Source organism: Bombus fervidus, chromosome 11, assembly GCF_041682495.2.
Source record: "Bombus fervidus isolate BK054 chromosome 11, iyBomFerv1, whole genome shotgun sequence".
Lineage (NCBI taxonomy): Eukaryota > Metazoa > Arthropoda > Insecta > Hymenoptera > Apidae > Bombus > Bombus fervidus.
Window position 1 is genome coordinate 4,544,223 of NC_091527.1, and position 13,675 is coordinate 4,557,897.

A 13,675-nucleotide genomic window follows, 5' to 3' on the forward strand; every position below is an offset into this window, starting at 1 on the left:
AATCTCTTTATCGGACGATTTGAATCTGTTCTCTAATTGATTCGAAATGTTCATTCAAATGGCTGTTCTCTCAAATTGTTTAACCTGATTTTACTAGTTATTATCTGACTCGAAGTATTACGGTTCCTTCGAGTATCCCTGAAGCTTGAGATACATTTTACAATGTTACGTATGATGTACGTATAACACACGATTTACAATGTGAACCACAAACAATTATTTATAAAAGCGAATGCCCTTTGGATTTTAATGAAAAGCGAATCATTCTCCTCGTTTCCAATGCTATTTCAAATATCCATTACTTGAAATCAGTAAACTCGACTTGTATATACACAAACTTCAATCTAAGTAACTTGTCGTGTAGAAACACGTGATTGTTCAAACAACATTGTTAGTTCTATAAAGCAATGAATCTACGCATAATCGATAGTCGATAGAAAGGAACGCGCCGACGCTTATCGTTTATATTTAGTAATGATTGGAAACTATCGATATTTATTCGTCTTTACCTGGTTTTTACTGAGAAAAGTCAACGTTGCGAAACAGCTGTGCCATAGCTGTTATTGATGAGATACATTACGCATTTATTCACCGTGACGGACCTTGAAAATCTATGAATTAATTATACTTTATATACGCACGAGCGTCGCACGATGTCCGATGATATCGTCATTGAGACGCGGGAAATGACAAATGTACCGCAGTCATCGGCGCTGTCGATCCTACTTTAGCTTATCTTCGTCGTAAAACACGCTGCCGTACAATAAATCGCTCTGCTCGTTAGCTAATACCGTATTAACATTATTATAACTTCCCTCGGGGCATAAAGATTCAGCGCGAACGTTTCAAATGCAATCGATTTAGTGGGGAAAAAAAAAGAGGAAAGAAATGATCGTCCAGCCCCCCCCCCTCTCCGAGGAAACCTGCCATTATCATATCAATGAAACGTTAAAATCTATTTTTCCGAAGAAAAACAGAGAAAAGAAGAAATTCTCTGTAATCAAGCTATCAGCGAGCACGTTTAATAAAATAGCGTCGTCTAGCATCGTTTGCATCGCAACAAAGTTAAACCCTGTTTTAATATCGCTGACAACGAAAGCGATACGATCCTTTAAGTCGTCTCGTAATTAGATCTTTTTCTTGAAACATCTGCATAATCGATTCTGAACTTGTTGCTCGGAATTCTTCGGCAAATGTAACTTGATATAATGAAGAGTGGGCAGTTAAAGCTATAGCGAAACTATCTTTATAAATTGGAAAATAAACTCCGAGCTCCTTCTCTTAATTGCTTCTGTATCGATAATAAATTGCTCGGGACAATCAGAGGATGAAATATTATGCTTGCATTAATTCTTGTTTAATAATAATTACGTGATTATATGTCGCAAGAGGAAAAAACGACAAGTCCATTTTTCTTGATTTTCTGATGTTTGCGTTAGCTGTTGAAAGGAAGGACGTTAAGCATGAAATTGCAACGAGAGAAAGTGGAGAAAATGCATATTTAATTACAAACAGTTCTTAATCTTCTTCTTAATAGGATTGAATTTTACAACTTACTTACACTTTTTCATCAAGATCGAAAATACTAACTAAGATTTAACGTATTTTTCTCCTGCTATGTTCCACGTGTTTTTCTATAAGAACCGATAAATCTCACAAACCATTACAAGCAAAGTGCAAAGAGCAAGGAAACATTTCGTTGGCGACCCGATTCGCCATGCGCACTTAGCGCATAGTCGATCGATCCCGAATTGATAATGTCGAGCTTAAAGGGAACCGCAGTTAAAGGTCGATTCTCCACGGACTGTTGAAGGGGTGTGATGGGCCAGAAGCTGCTAGTGCAGGAGGCGCCTGGCTCCGGTTCCGGTTCGACGAATCGCATGGAAGGCGGCGAAGGCGCCGGAGGAGGGGAACTACACCACTTCCTCCATCAGTACAACCAGCCGTCCCACAGTCCTGGCCAGAGTCTACAGGGTGGCCTTCCGCTTCCGCTTAGCCCGCAGTCCCTCAGACACGACGGTTCCTCGAGCACCGGCATCGCCGGAGTCAAAAGGGAGCCCGAGGACTTGAGCTCGTCGAGAGGGGCGCAACAGTCCAGCAAAAGGCACAAACAGGCTCAGCCGGATAGTCCCACGCCACCGGGAATGTACCATCATCATCAACATCAACTACAGGTGAGACCATCGAGCAATTTGTAGCCATGATATTTTCGATAAAACTTTGCTGATTTTTCCTTTCGTTCTTCTTGTCTTGTTTTGTCACACAATAGCATAGAAGCGTGAATTTTTCATAATATGGAGAAAATATAGTAAAAAGACAGCGTCAAAGAAACAATTCGTTCGCTGCAATTTTACATTAAAATTCTTTAAAATTCATTAAAATTACTTTGGTAAAGTATTTGGAAGCATTCAAAGATACAGGGAATCTGATTTCACGTATTTTTGTAGTTATTGCCTTTCTGCATAGTCAGTGCTTCATAAGAGAAATGGTTGATCTTTGTGTTGTGATGATAATATTTAATATCAGAAAGACTAATGAATCTAAAATAAATACTTAATAAAAATTGACTCGAAAAGATCGAGAGTCTCCCTATCTCTGTGTTTGAAATAATAGCAAATTCTCAAATTGATGTTTAGATTCGTTTTTAAGGTGCAAAGACAAATGTATTTAGGTGGGGAGAAACAGAAAATCTAGTGCTACTGTATTAAATTAAGATGAAATCGTGAAAATTATTATACTACGAATATTTATGCAACTAAAGAAACAGAATATCACGTCCCACGACCCGTGCGATCCGTGGCGCGAAATTAAAATTGATAAATTCCTTTAAACCGAGATAATTAAAACGTTTATTCTAAACCATGCTTACAATATTTGAAGTGAAAGGCAGTTAAAGCCGCTAAAAGCTATATCTTGCGAAAACTCATCTAATTATATTTTTATATTATGTTTTTATAATGATATTATGATGATTTAAATTGTAAACAAAGTCGGCAGTTGAACAAACGTTGGGGATCTTCCCAAACATTTTTAAAAGAAAGACTCTGACGTTTTTTCATTTCCGACGGATATAAATGTAGCGACCCAGAGAAGTCAGCAGTAGTTTTGGAGTTCGAGTTTGAGTTTGAGTTTGAGTTTGAAAATATTTACCGTTTGTTTATCGAGTAAATTAATTAGTGTTCGTCTATTGAAGAATTAGTTATCATTTTTCTACCGAAGAATCATCACCTGTTAACCGAAGAATTTCATACCCGTCAGTCAATTGTCAATATCGAAATTGAGTAAGATTTAAATAAAACATTTTAAATCGATAATCTACTTCCGAACAACTTTAATCCTCTCCCGTGCCAGTATTCCCGCACATAGCAAGTTAGCCGAAAGTGGAACTTATTGTCAATTGCATTAAACGTCAGTTGACGCTACTTTCTCGTCGGCTACTAAATAGAACGTTACATAGAATACAAATAGAGTCATTAAATTTGAAGAAAATATGAAAAAATCGTTCTTTCTTAGTATCGTTTCATAGTAAAGATTTTTGTAAAATGTTCAAAGTTTCCTTGTTTGTTGAAATAAATCTCGTTTGTAAAAATTAAACAGTCACAGGATGGTTAAGTTTGCCATAAATTTTCTGCGAGATCATTGTAGTAGTAAAAATATCTGTAACGATACACTAACAGGTAAAAGCTTTATAATTTAGTTGTCAAATAAAATATTATTTCCAATCTATATGATAGGAGAAACTTTTAAATAAGTACAGGCATTAAATTATAATATTAAAAGACTTGATGTCAACGACGGCCAATCAACAAAAATATCATGTTGCCTTCATCAGTCTCTACTAATTACATGCACAGGCCTGGCAACGAAACGAGTCTAAATCCCACAGAGATTATCGACAGTCAGCTGGAAAATGCGTGTTAATAACTTTCAGGATTCCAGTCCGCTCTTAGAAAACATGCTCCACACACTACCTGTCCTAATAAACATACGCGACACTATCCAATCTGAACTCTATCAAATCCGACTTTGCTCCATTGCGATTAAAATACATGACGCACATTAAAAGCAATAAAGAAAAGACCCAACACTGCCTACCCTGATCTAGATATAAACGCAAGACACTAGCCTCGCTGATTCCGATACAAATAAGCGTCATTACCCCGACTCTGCTATAACAAACATACTTGACGCTATCTAATTCGATCTCGATAAAAATTCTGAATATCAGACCGCGCGGTCGAGAGACAAATACCCTATAGCATACTATATTCCTATGGAAATCCAGAATAACTATTTCGTCCAGTTATAATTATTTTTAGCTAATAATAATAACTATTTAATAAATTAGTAGTGACTGATTAAACATATCAACTAAATTGTTTCAAAAATTTCGCAATATTATTCAGTTTACGACCTATTTCAGGTATTCAATAAACGTGTTTGCGTTCGCTAACTTGACGATCTTTAAAAGAATATTTCAAACTCTGAGATTATTTTCTATGATTTTCAAGTTTACAAAATTTCTATGAAAAATGTCGTATCAGTCATTTTTACTCCGATAATTCTGAAATTCTCTGGACAATTCCACACAAAACAATCACTTTTCTTCTCTGATAGTCCTAAAATTCTATGAAAAATTGTACGTTAATTATTCGTTACTGTTACGATTCTAATGTTAATAACGATTGCGTAAAATTTCAGGTGCAACAGTACGGCAGTCCCTACGACCCCTACAGCTCGTGCAGCCCACGATTGCAGTCCACGGCGTACACGTCGACCTCGGCGACAGGCGCGGCAAACGCTGGGAACCCGAGCGGATTGCACCAGGAGGCCACGGCGGTCTACGTCACCGGCGACGCTCTGCCACCATTGGCTTCATCGAGCTCGTCCTCGTTGTCCACCACGACCGCTTCGTACACGAGGTACGAGGTTGTGCCAAGCTCTTATGCGACGACACACGCGATACGCTCATCCTCGAGCAGCAGCAAAGTCCTGACCGTTGATCTTCCCAGCCCCGACTCCGGCATCGGCGCGGACGCGGTCACGCCCAGGCAAGATCATCATCCGCCCACGGCGCTTCATCAGGTCAGTCCAAATTAAATGACTATTTGACACTCGAATTCGAAGCTATCAGCACTTTAAAGACGGTACGTACACCGAGAAACGTTTAATAGAAAATAATCGCATTGCAGTGTGTAAGGATGAGACAGTTTTTGAGCAGTATATTAATAACGACGTAGATATATTAGGTCGTCCGGAAAGTTCTTTTCGCGTTCGCCTTATCTCGTTCTGCTTAAGTAAACAAAGTACCAAATCACTCTACCGTCAATCGTGTGATTACTAGTTATCCTCTGTAGCGGCACATGAGTTAGAAGACAATTCAGATCATGTTGTTGTTTTGCCTCGTAGTGTCAAGATCGTTAGGATACTCGTAATGTAAGAATAAATAAACTCCGGGCAAAATAATGTCACCGCTACATGCAAACGTCGAACGAAGACGAATTTGAATTTTCCGACTCTCCCCCGACCGTACGCAACCGTTCGGACGCAACCAAAAAGAGTTACAGTCAGTTGTCGATCAGTTATCAACCAGTTATCAACGAATTATCAGCGATCTAATTAACGAGTCATTAGCGATTCTATTTTACGACTTACACACTATCCACCACACCTCTGGTAAGACAAGAGAACAGTTCTCGACAAATAGAGTCATTAAATTAGTAGAAAGTGTATTTTTGCGTGGTGAAAGATAAAAGACCCAAAGATGCATTTTCGCCACGTTATGTTTCACTGCTTTAGAAAAGACAGTACGCCTAAAAACACTACAAAGGAGATTTGTGACGTTTATGATGATCGGTCTATAATTGTTCAAACAGTCCGGAATTGGTTTAGGAGGTTTAGAGCTGGAAATTTTAATCCGAAAAATGAAAATCGCAACAGACGTCCATCCTCCACTGATACTGACCTTATCAAGGCCTACCTCAATGAAAACCCAAGGTCTAGTGTTCGTGAGATAGCAGATGCTTTAAGCATTCCGCGAACAACGATCCATGAGCATTTAATAAAGCTTGGATACGTCAATCGCTACGAAGTGTGAGTCTCCCATAAACTAACAGAGAGCAATCTCCTGAATCGAAACTTGACATGCGATTTGCTAATTCAACGTAACAATAGGGAGCCATTTTTAAAAAAGTTAATTACTGGGGATGAAAGTTGGATTCTCTACGACAACACTGCGCACAAGCGATCTTGATCGAGTCGAAATAAGTGTCCTCCAACGGTAGCAAGATCTGGACTTCACCCGAAAAAGGTGCTGCTTTCAATTTGATGGAACTGGAAGGGTATCCTCTATTACGAATTACTTCCGGAAGGGCAAACGATCAAATTGTTGATTTGTGATAATGGCTTCCTTAAGTTTTTCGAGTTGGGTGCAATATTTTTCACCCAACTCGAAAAACTTAAGGAAGCTATTATCACAAAACGTCCTGCAGTGGTGAACAGACGTGGCGTCGTGTTCCATCACGATAACGCGAGACCACATGTTTCTTTAGCGTTGCGAACGAAACTTCTAGAGTTTGATTGAGATGTTTTACCACATCCTCCATACTCTCCAGACTTTGCACCATCGAACTATTATTTGTTCCCCTCCCTAAAGAATTTTCTTTACAATAGAAAATTCAAATCAGTAAACGAAGTGAAAAACGGCCTCGAAGAATATTTTAAAAGTAAGCCAAGAGAATTTTGGAAAAATGGCATTATGAGACTCCCGGAGAGATGGCAAAATGTGGTAGAAAAGGATCATACATTATTTAAGGAAGGTACACAGAAGGAAATATATTTTATACTTACCTCCTATTTAAAAAACGAAAAGAACTTTCCGGACAACCTAATAACAATCAAAAACTCTTTGATATATAGCGAATAGAAGTATTTTTTTACGATGTACAAAATTTTTGTATCGATATTTTAATCAATTTGGAAAATACAATTTGAATAAAATTATCGTTCACGGTAAAAACTCTGCGTTGGTGAGAGAGATGATTTAATTTTGATTTCTAAGGTTTGGTAGAGTTAATCGAACAAATCATTTACATTTGCATCTTCGTTTGATTTAGATGAGTTTTCATATTTGGGAAAAAAGTTGTTCAATAGCTAAGCGTTAGTTGTAACAATTACTTAGAGATTTGGTTTCATTTTGGCGAGGTGAACTATGTAAGTTAGGTCTTCAGAGAAGAAAAATGTATAATAATTGAATCATGGTTACGAGATAAGAGTTGCAAGTGTTGAAATTCAATCTCTTTGTTCCGAGCGTAAGATATACACGATCTATGGACACAAAGGAGATCAATCTTACACCTCGAATCTTGATCTCAACGTCTCGATCTCGAGGAATGTTATCGCAATCTCCATTAAAATCTAATATATCGACCGATTAAGTCCATCATAAAACAAGGTCGGTCAGTGTTCAAACGTTGTTCGAATGCTAATTACTTCGAATAATTCAAATAGACTAGATTTATCCAAGGATCGTACTCTTGAATAACTGTAAACTCCAGCTGTAGATTCCAGCTTTAAAAACATTTCGTATATATCCAATTGATCGATCGCAAATCTCCATAGGATTAATTGATATTTGCAACAATTGTTAGATATAATTAATCCAATTAATTTTTGTAGTTCAGATAGCGAAGACTTCGTGAAAAAAATCACGCGAAATAGAAACTTCTTACGATCAAAACTTCTGACTGACAATAAGTTTTGGCAAAGTAGATTTAGAATTATGGTACTGGAGTTTGGCAATAAGTTACAATAATAACTTTCGGCAAAATAGATTCGAAACGAAAGACAGAATATGACGATTCTATGCGAGGCAGCTCATTCTTGTTGACGTACTAGAATTAACAGAAGCAAAGATATGTCTGCTACGAACACTTTTTCCTCTTTCTACTTTGCTTTCCTTTTATATTTTCTTAACATCTCCTCTTTTCCAATTACTTCCGTCTTCCTCCTAGTTGTTAAATGGAAGGACAGCATTTGATTAGACAAGACTTAAACGTTTATCGCAATCCCATCATGCAGACATAAGCTCTTCCATGTTCGATAATTTTCTACGCACTCTCTGAAGCAAAACTACACGGCTTGGTAACGATACTGGTCGATTTGCATAATCAACAACGCATATCTATCAGGAATATCGTCACGTTTGTTTGTAATCAATGAGAATCGTGTAATAAGTGCCACGTTCCTCTCCCCCGCCACATTTCCATCTTATTTCATTCGACTGGAAATCGTTGTAGAAAAATCCATGCAACGTAAAATCAAATTGCTACGATTAGATTAATACGATTCCATATCGGAAATATTTGCTTCGATGCGAGTTACAATTTAGTCTAAGCGTAGAAAGTCCGAAACGGAATTTTAATGCTGATTATCGGTAGAAATTATCGGTAGTGAAGTACACTTCTTATCGATAAAATTATAGTATATATATCGGCATACCATACATAATTTAAAACTGATAATAAACATTGATTTTACGTTTTAAGGACATCTACAAGCTCTTTAATAACTTTAATATCACACTGATATCACAGACATTTATACCAAGCAATTTGCTATGAAGTCATTTGCCAGATTTCTATCAAATTCGTATCGTATTCGATATTCAATTTTCACCGATTAAAATTACATTACGAATCCAACATCAGCCAAACAAAAAGTATGACAATTTAAAATCTTCCTTCCATCCGGCCACAAAATAAAAGATTTCAAAAACTGCACTCTTAAAAACAGAAACTACAAAGTATCTGTGAATCCGGCAGTTGTAGATCTGTCACGAATGCACAATTGCAACAAGAAACCGTTCGCCGTAGCGCTGCGAAAAAATCGCAAGTTCCCTTAGGAAGATTCACGTGTGAAGGAAAACCGTGCGGAAACAACGAATCGAGCCGCGTCGAATCGTCCGTATCGTAGGCAAATTGTCAGGCCCTCGGGGCCTCGACGCATAATTTTCGCCGCCGTCGAAGCCGCGCCGGCCCGCTCGCCATGTCCATAAGCGATTCATCACTCCCACGTACTCTCGGTTGTCACGCGTAATCGGCCGCTTCCGGAAACATTAATCGTTCGACGGGGGCAACGGGCGGCTTATCCGCGCGAGTAAGTCATTAGCATTGCGGTTGACATTACGAATTAGAAAGCACACGCGTTCCGTTCTGCTCTGCTTGCACGCGGCTGGAAATAAAAGCGAATCGTTTCGTCCGGTTTATCTCTCGCCAAGTTCCTAATTAAAATATTCATATATATTTCATACCGTGTTACGCGCTCCTTTGAATCCTATATTTTTCTCTCTTCTTTACGTTTCTTTGTCTCTTTCCGATATACAATATGTGAACAATATATCGTAATGTACAAAGAATTCTCATGAAACTATGTAAAACTATTCTATAAAATTTTTAATCCTCGTATGATTTTTCTTCTTCTCTTTTAGCGCATCCTCTCGTTCCTCTTTTCATTTCGATTTTCGATAGCTGATTTAGTCTTGCGTCGAGAATAACGTAATTTCGGATAAACTCAACGAGAATCGATGATTTCCGCAATAGAGCCGAATGAGCCAGCTAGCAAAGCGAAGAGAACACGTTGCATTAGACACAGCAAGCTGAGAGGCTTGTAATTACGGATTAAATCCCCGACGGTTTTCGCTTGCACGCGACGTTCCAACGTGTCTACATATGTACCGTGTAATATTCGTTACGGGCTGCGGAGATACCAAACCGACGCGTCCAATGAAACAAAAGACCATCGGTAACCGGACAGATGTGCAATTTCACAAATACAAAATTCTTTTCATTTCTTCTTTCTTTTTTTTAAGTTGAAATCGATCTCGTTATGACAGCCTTTGTCGAAACGTTAACACTAAAACCATTATCAAAGTAACGAATTTTAGATCCTTTCGTTTGTGCAATTAGTAAAAAAAGAATACTTTTTCGATAGAATTCATAGAAATTTGTCTTTGTCTTTTCCCTTTTTCGATGTAATAAAAGACTTTGGTCTGAAGAAGAACGTAAATTTGGTAAAATTTGCAAGCTTTTTGTGCTTCTTTGGATTACCCATTTACGTAAAACATATATTAAAACCACCTGATTCGATCGTTTTATTAGCATAATTTGAGTAGCGTGCAATCGCCAATGGAGTGGAACAGATTGACTCTGGCAAAGATTAAGAGAATATGCTACGATCGAAGTATAATATAACGTTCTTAAATCGTTCATGATTAAAAAAAGAGAAACTTTCATTGACAATCTATTCTTCGTAATCGAAAGTTCTCGTTTTAATATATCGAGCAGAACGAAAAAAAGATAATCGAAGGTGGCATAATTTTGAACCTGTTTCACCGTTCGAGAATAAATGAACGACTAAAAATACTTACTAAATCGATGGGGAAGGGAAAAAACGAAAAAATTAATCTCATGACAGGCTCTTACGCACGTGGAAAAATCACTGTCACTAAACCGATCATTAGAGTATTTATTAAACGAACGATAAGAATCTATACGACAATTTAGCTACTTCCCTGCGTTTCGTAATTTCGTATTATAAGCAGGTGCTTGGAATTTAAACACGATATTTCACAGAATCTTTCGAGTTTTTCGTTCAGGCGATCTTAGAGAATTTCACCCATTGCATTCGTACCGATTTTGTTCAAGAATCTAGCGTCCATTTAACCTTTTGCACACCGAATTTTATTTCAATTTCGTTACCAGCAGCTCCCAACGCTTTTAAGTGTTTTATTTGAAATTTACTTCAACTAAAAAATAAATCAATTTAAATAAATAAAGAAAGAAACAAATTCACTTAAATACCAGTTTTATTCACACTATTGTTCTATTTTGTAATTTTTAAGTGTATGATATATCTTGAAACAATTCAATTTTGAATGAATCCAGGATGCAATCCTGGTTTTCTTTCACACGTTTCACAAAAAAGGCAAGACAAAGAATGTCGAGTGGGACTCGACAAAGGAGCTCCAGAGATGAAAACTGATGTCGTGTCACACTCGACATAGGAGTGCAAAGAGTTAAGATGTTCATTGAATAACAGAAATCCTAAACCACCACGATTTGGTCACCGAATCGTGACCAAGAATAGGACAAAAGATGAAAAAGAGTCGTTGTTTGATAATAAAGCATATATTGACTGATCAGACAAATCGGAAAAAAGTTAATTACGTTGTTTGTCCACGGTAAGCGCAATATTCATAATTACACGGCAAATGTTTATGCAAATTCACATTTCTATGAACGTAATTAGTGATATTGGACCTAAATTACATATTTATTTCAAATAGTGTAACACGTGTATTTCACTTTGGATATGTTACATATTCTTTCATATTATATATCGTTCCGTGTAATCTCGACATTTTTATGCCTTCTTCCCATACCCAAACATATAAACATCATCAGTCTACAATAACATAACAAGTTAGAATTCGTCGTATCATGATCGCGCAGAATCAAACATCTATATCGCAGATCGATTGTACGCAAAAACACGTGGCGACACGTGTACATTACATACGCTCCAACATCGTATGTAGAAGATCAATTATCAGTGAATACTAAGCAATTATGCAAAGAGTGAGAGACGATCAATAACAGACCTCTAATAAAACTCCGCCTTGGAACGCAATTCAACGAATCGATCGAGCGAAAAAAGCGCATAAAAAAATTAGATCGTCGGACGATATTTAAGATAATCGATCGCGTTGGCCGCGTACACAAACGCCTTCAAAGCGGATCGATCGTACGATCGTATAATTCGTTTTTCATCGTTTGCTCTGCGATCTTGTTCGTTCGTGAATCTGCTATAAATTCAATTAAACCGGGAACCATTTGAGTCGCACACGCTTCCCAACGTAATTAGTCGAGAACTCGTGGAACAAATGAAATAAGGATGGAAACGCGGGGATGTTATTATTTCTAATTATGGATGGCGGTTAACCACGTTATTGATTCAACAGGATAACGTGCAAGGTAGACGGGGGTTGTCCTGGTCGGCGAAAAACCGCGGCAGACGCGATCTCGTTGCTTCTCGGTTCTGTTGGCTTCTCGTCGGTTCTCCCGGCTCGATGGATGGCTTCCGCGATGCCGTTCATCAGGTCGAGTAACGAGCTGCGGTAACCGCGTTACGTTCCTACCCAATGTTCGTTGAGAATTCTCGCATGAAGACGTACGAGGGAATAAACCATTCGGTTGGGCCGCTTATTAAGAAACCACCGGTGGGAGTGCGTGCGGCCAGCCCTGTTCAATTTTACGAGACCGCAATGGCCTATTCTACTCCTGGCCTTCGATCCTTTTCTTCCAGTGAAACCAAACGGTTGATTGTGAGAAACATGTGTATGTGAAAGCAGTTAGAATTGCCGACAGGTTCTGAATAAGCTTTGTAGGTCACGTTATTAGAAAAATTGTCCAATTTTTTGCGAAAGTCATTGATATATGGTCAGCAGGAATATGGTCAAAATTGAAAGTAACAAATTAACTCGATATACAACTAATCGTTAATTGGACGAAGTGCTGACGGGTTTCATCGGACGATTTTTGTAGATTAACTTATCGACAGGTTTGGAGAAATTGTTGAACTTTTGGAGAGATTTATTAACGTACACAGCAGAGGTCTACAATCAAGTTGAAAATGACAAATTAACTCAATATTGAAGTAAGCGTGGTAGCGTAGTTCGTTAAAGTTCATCAGAGAGTAGTCGTTACTGGGATGCTGCTAGTTATGCAACCAGCGTTTGACCCTATCAGTTAAGGGTTAATAATTGAGGAAACGAGCGTGAATGCTTGTCAGCGTTTCACGGCAGATTTCTGAGATGTATAATTTCTATTTAGAGACCGGCAATTATCGAATGCTGGCCATAAGGGAAATAGGAAATGTATGATCAGACTAGGTAAATTTGTTATCCAGTTGAACACAACCATGGAACTTTTGTTATTTCTTATTTGATTATATGTTAACGAATTACTGATGGAAAACGTCGGTTTTTTACGCAGTCCTCCTTCGACTACACGGAATTGTGTCCCGGTGGAACGGCTGCTGGAACCGCTGTTGTCCTCGAAAGCGGCGCGGTAATACACCATCAACCGTTGCAGCTGCAACTACAGCAAAACCACGCACAAGCACAAGTGCAACGCGGTGCTTTGGTTTCCTCTGCGGCGACCAACCCGAACCCTAACCCGAATCCTCCGAGGTCGCGACCTTGGCACGATTTCGGCAGACAAAACGACGCGGATAAAATACAGATACCAAAAATGTAAGTATTTCATATGGCATTTCTATTATTTAAAAATTATCTAAGATGTCTTTTACGTTCAAACAAATTTTAAAAATTTTATTCGTACTATTTTTCACAATCTCAAAAGACTTGGAAGATATTACCATAAATGAATTCGATGAATTTTAGTCAATAGGAATGTGGTATATATAGTATTACGATGTAGCAAAATCTTCGATCATTTCTGAACAGAAAGTCTGCAGCTGTGCAAATGATAACTCGAAGAAAATCTTATAAAATCTTCCCTATCTTACAAACAGTCTTAAAAGTTCCTCAAAAATCCTAAAACCCTTGACATGTTCAAAAAGAACATCGTTATTCTCCGCCAATGAAAACATCAAA

General features: G+C 38.0%; 2 protein-coding genes across 6 annotated transcripts in view; one reads left to right on the forward strand and one right to left on the reverse strand.

Annotated features, from left to right (window-relative positions):
- Positions 1-13,675, reverse strand: part of Chn (zinc finger transcriptional factor charlatan) — a 266,952-nt gene that overhangs the window by 249,200 nt on the left and 4,077 nt on the right. The gene's annotated exons all lie outside the window — the stretch shown is intronic.
- Grh (grainy head) overlaps positions 1-13,675 on the forward strand; it is a 162,750-nt gene that overhangs the window by 133,525 nt on the left and 15,550 nt on the right. For all 5 annotated transcript variants that reach the window (XM_072013010.1, XM_072013011.1, XM_072013008.1 and 2 more), the window contains exons 5-7: positions 1,814-2,174; positions 4,702-5,085; positions 13,053-13,312. In XM_072013010.1, the coding sequence (XP_071869111.1) occupies positions 1,814-2,174; positions 4,702-5,085; positions 13,053-13,312 (1,005 nt within the window). The remainder of the gene's footprint in view (positions 1-1,813; positions 2,175-4,701; positions 5,086-13,052; positions 13,313-13,675) is intronic.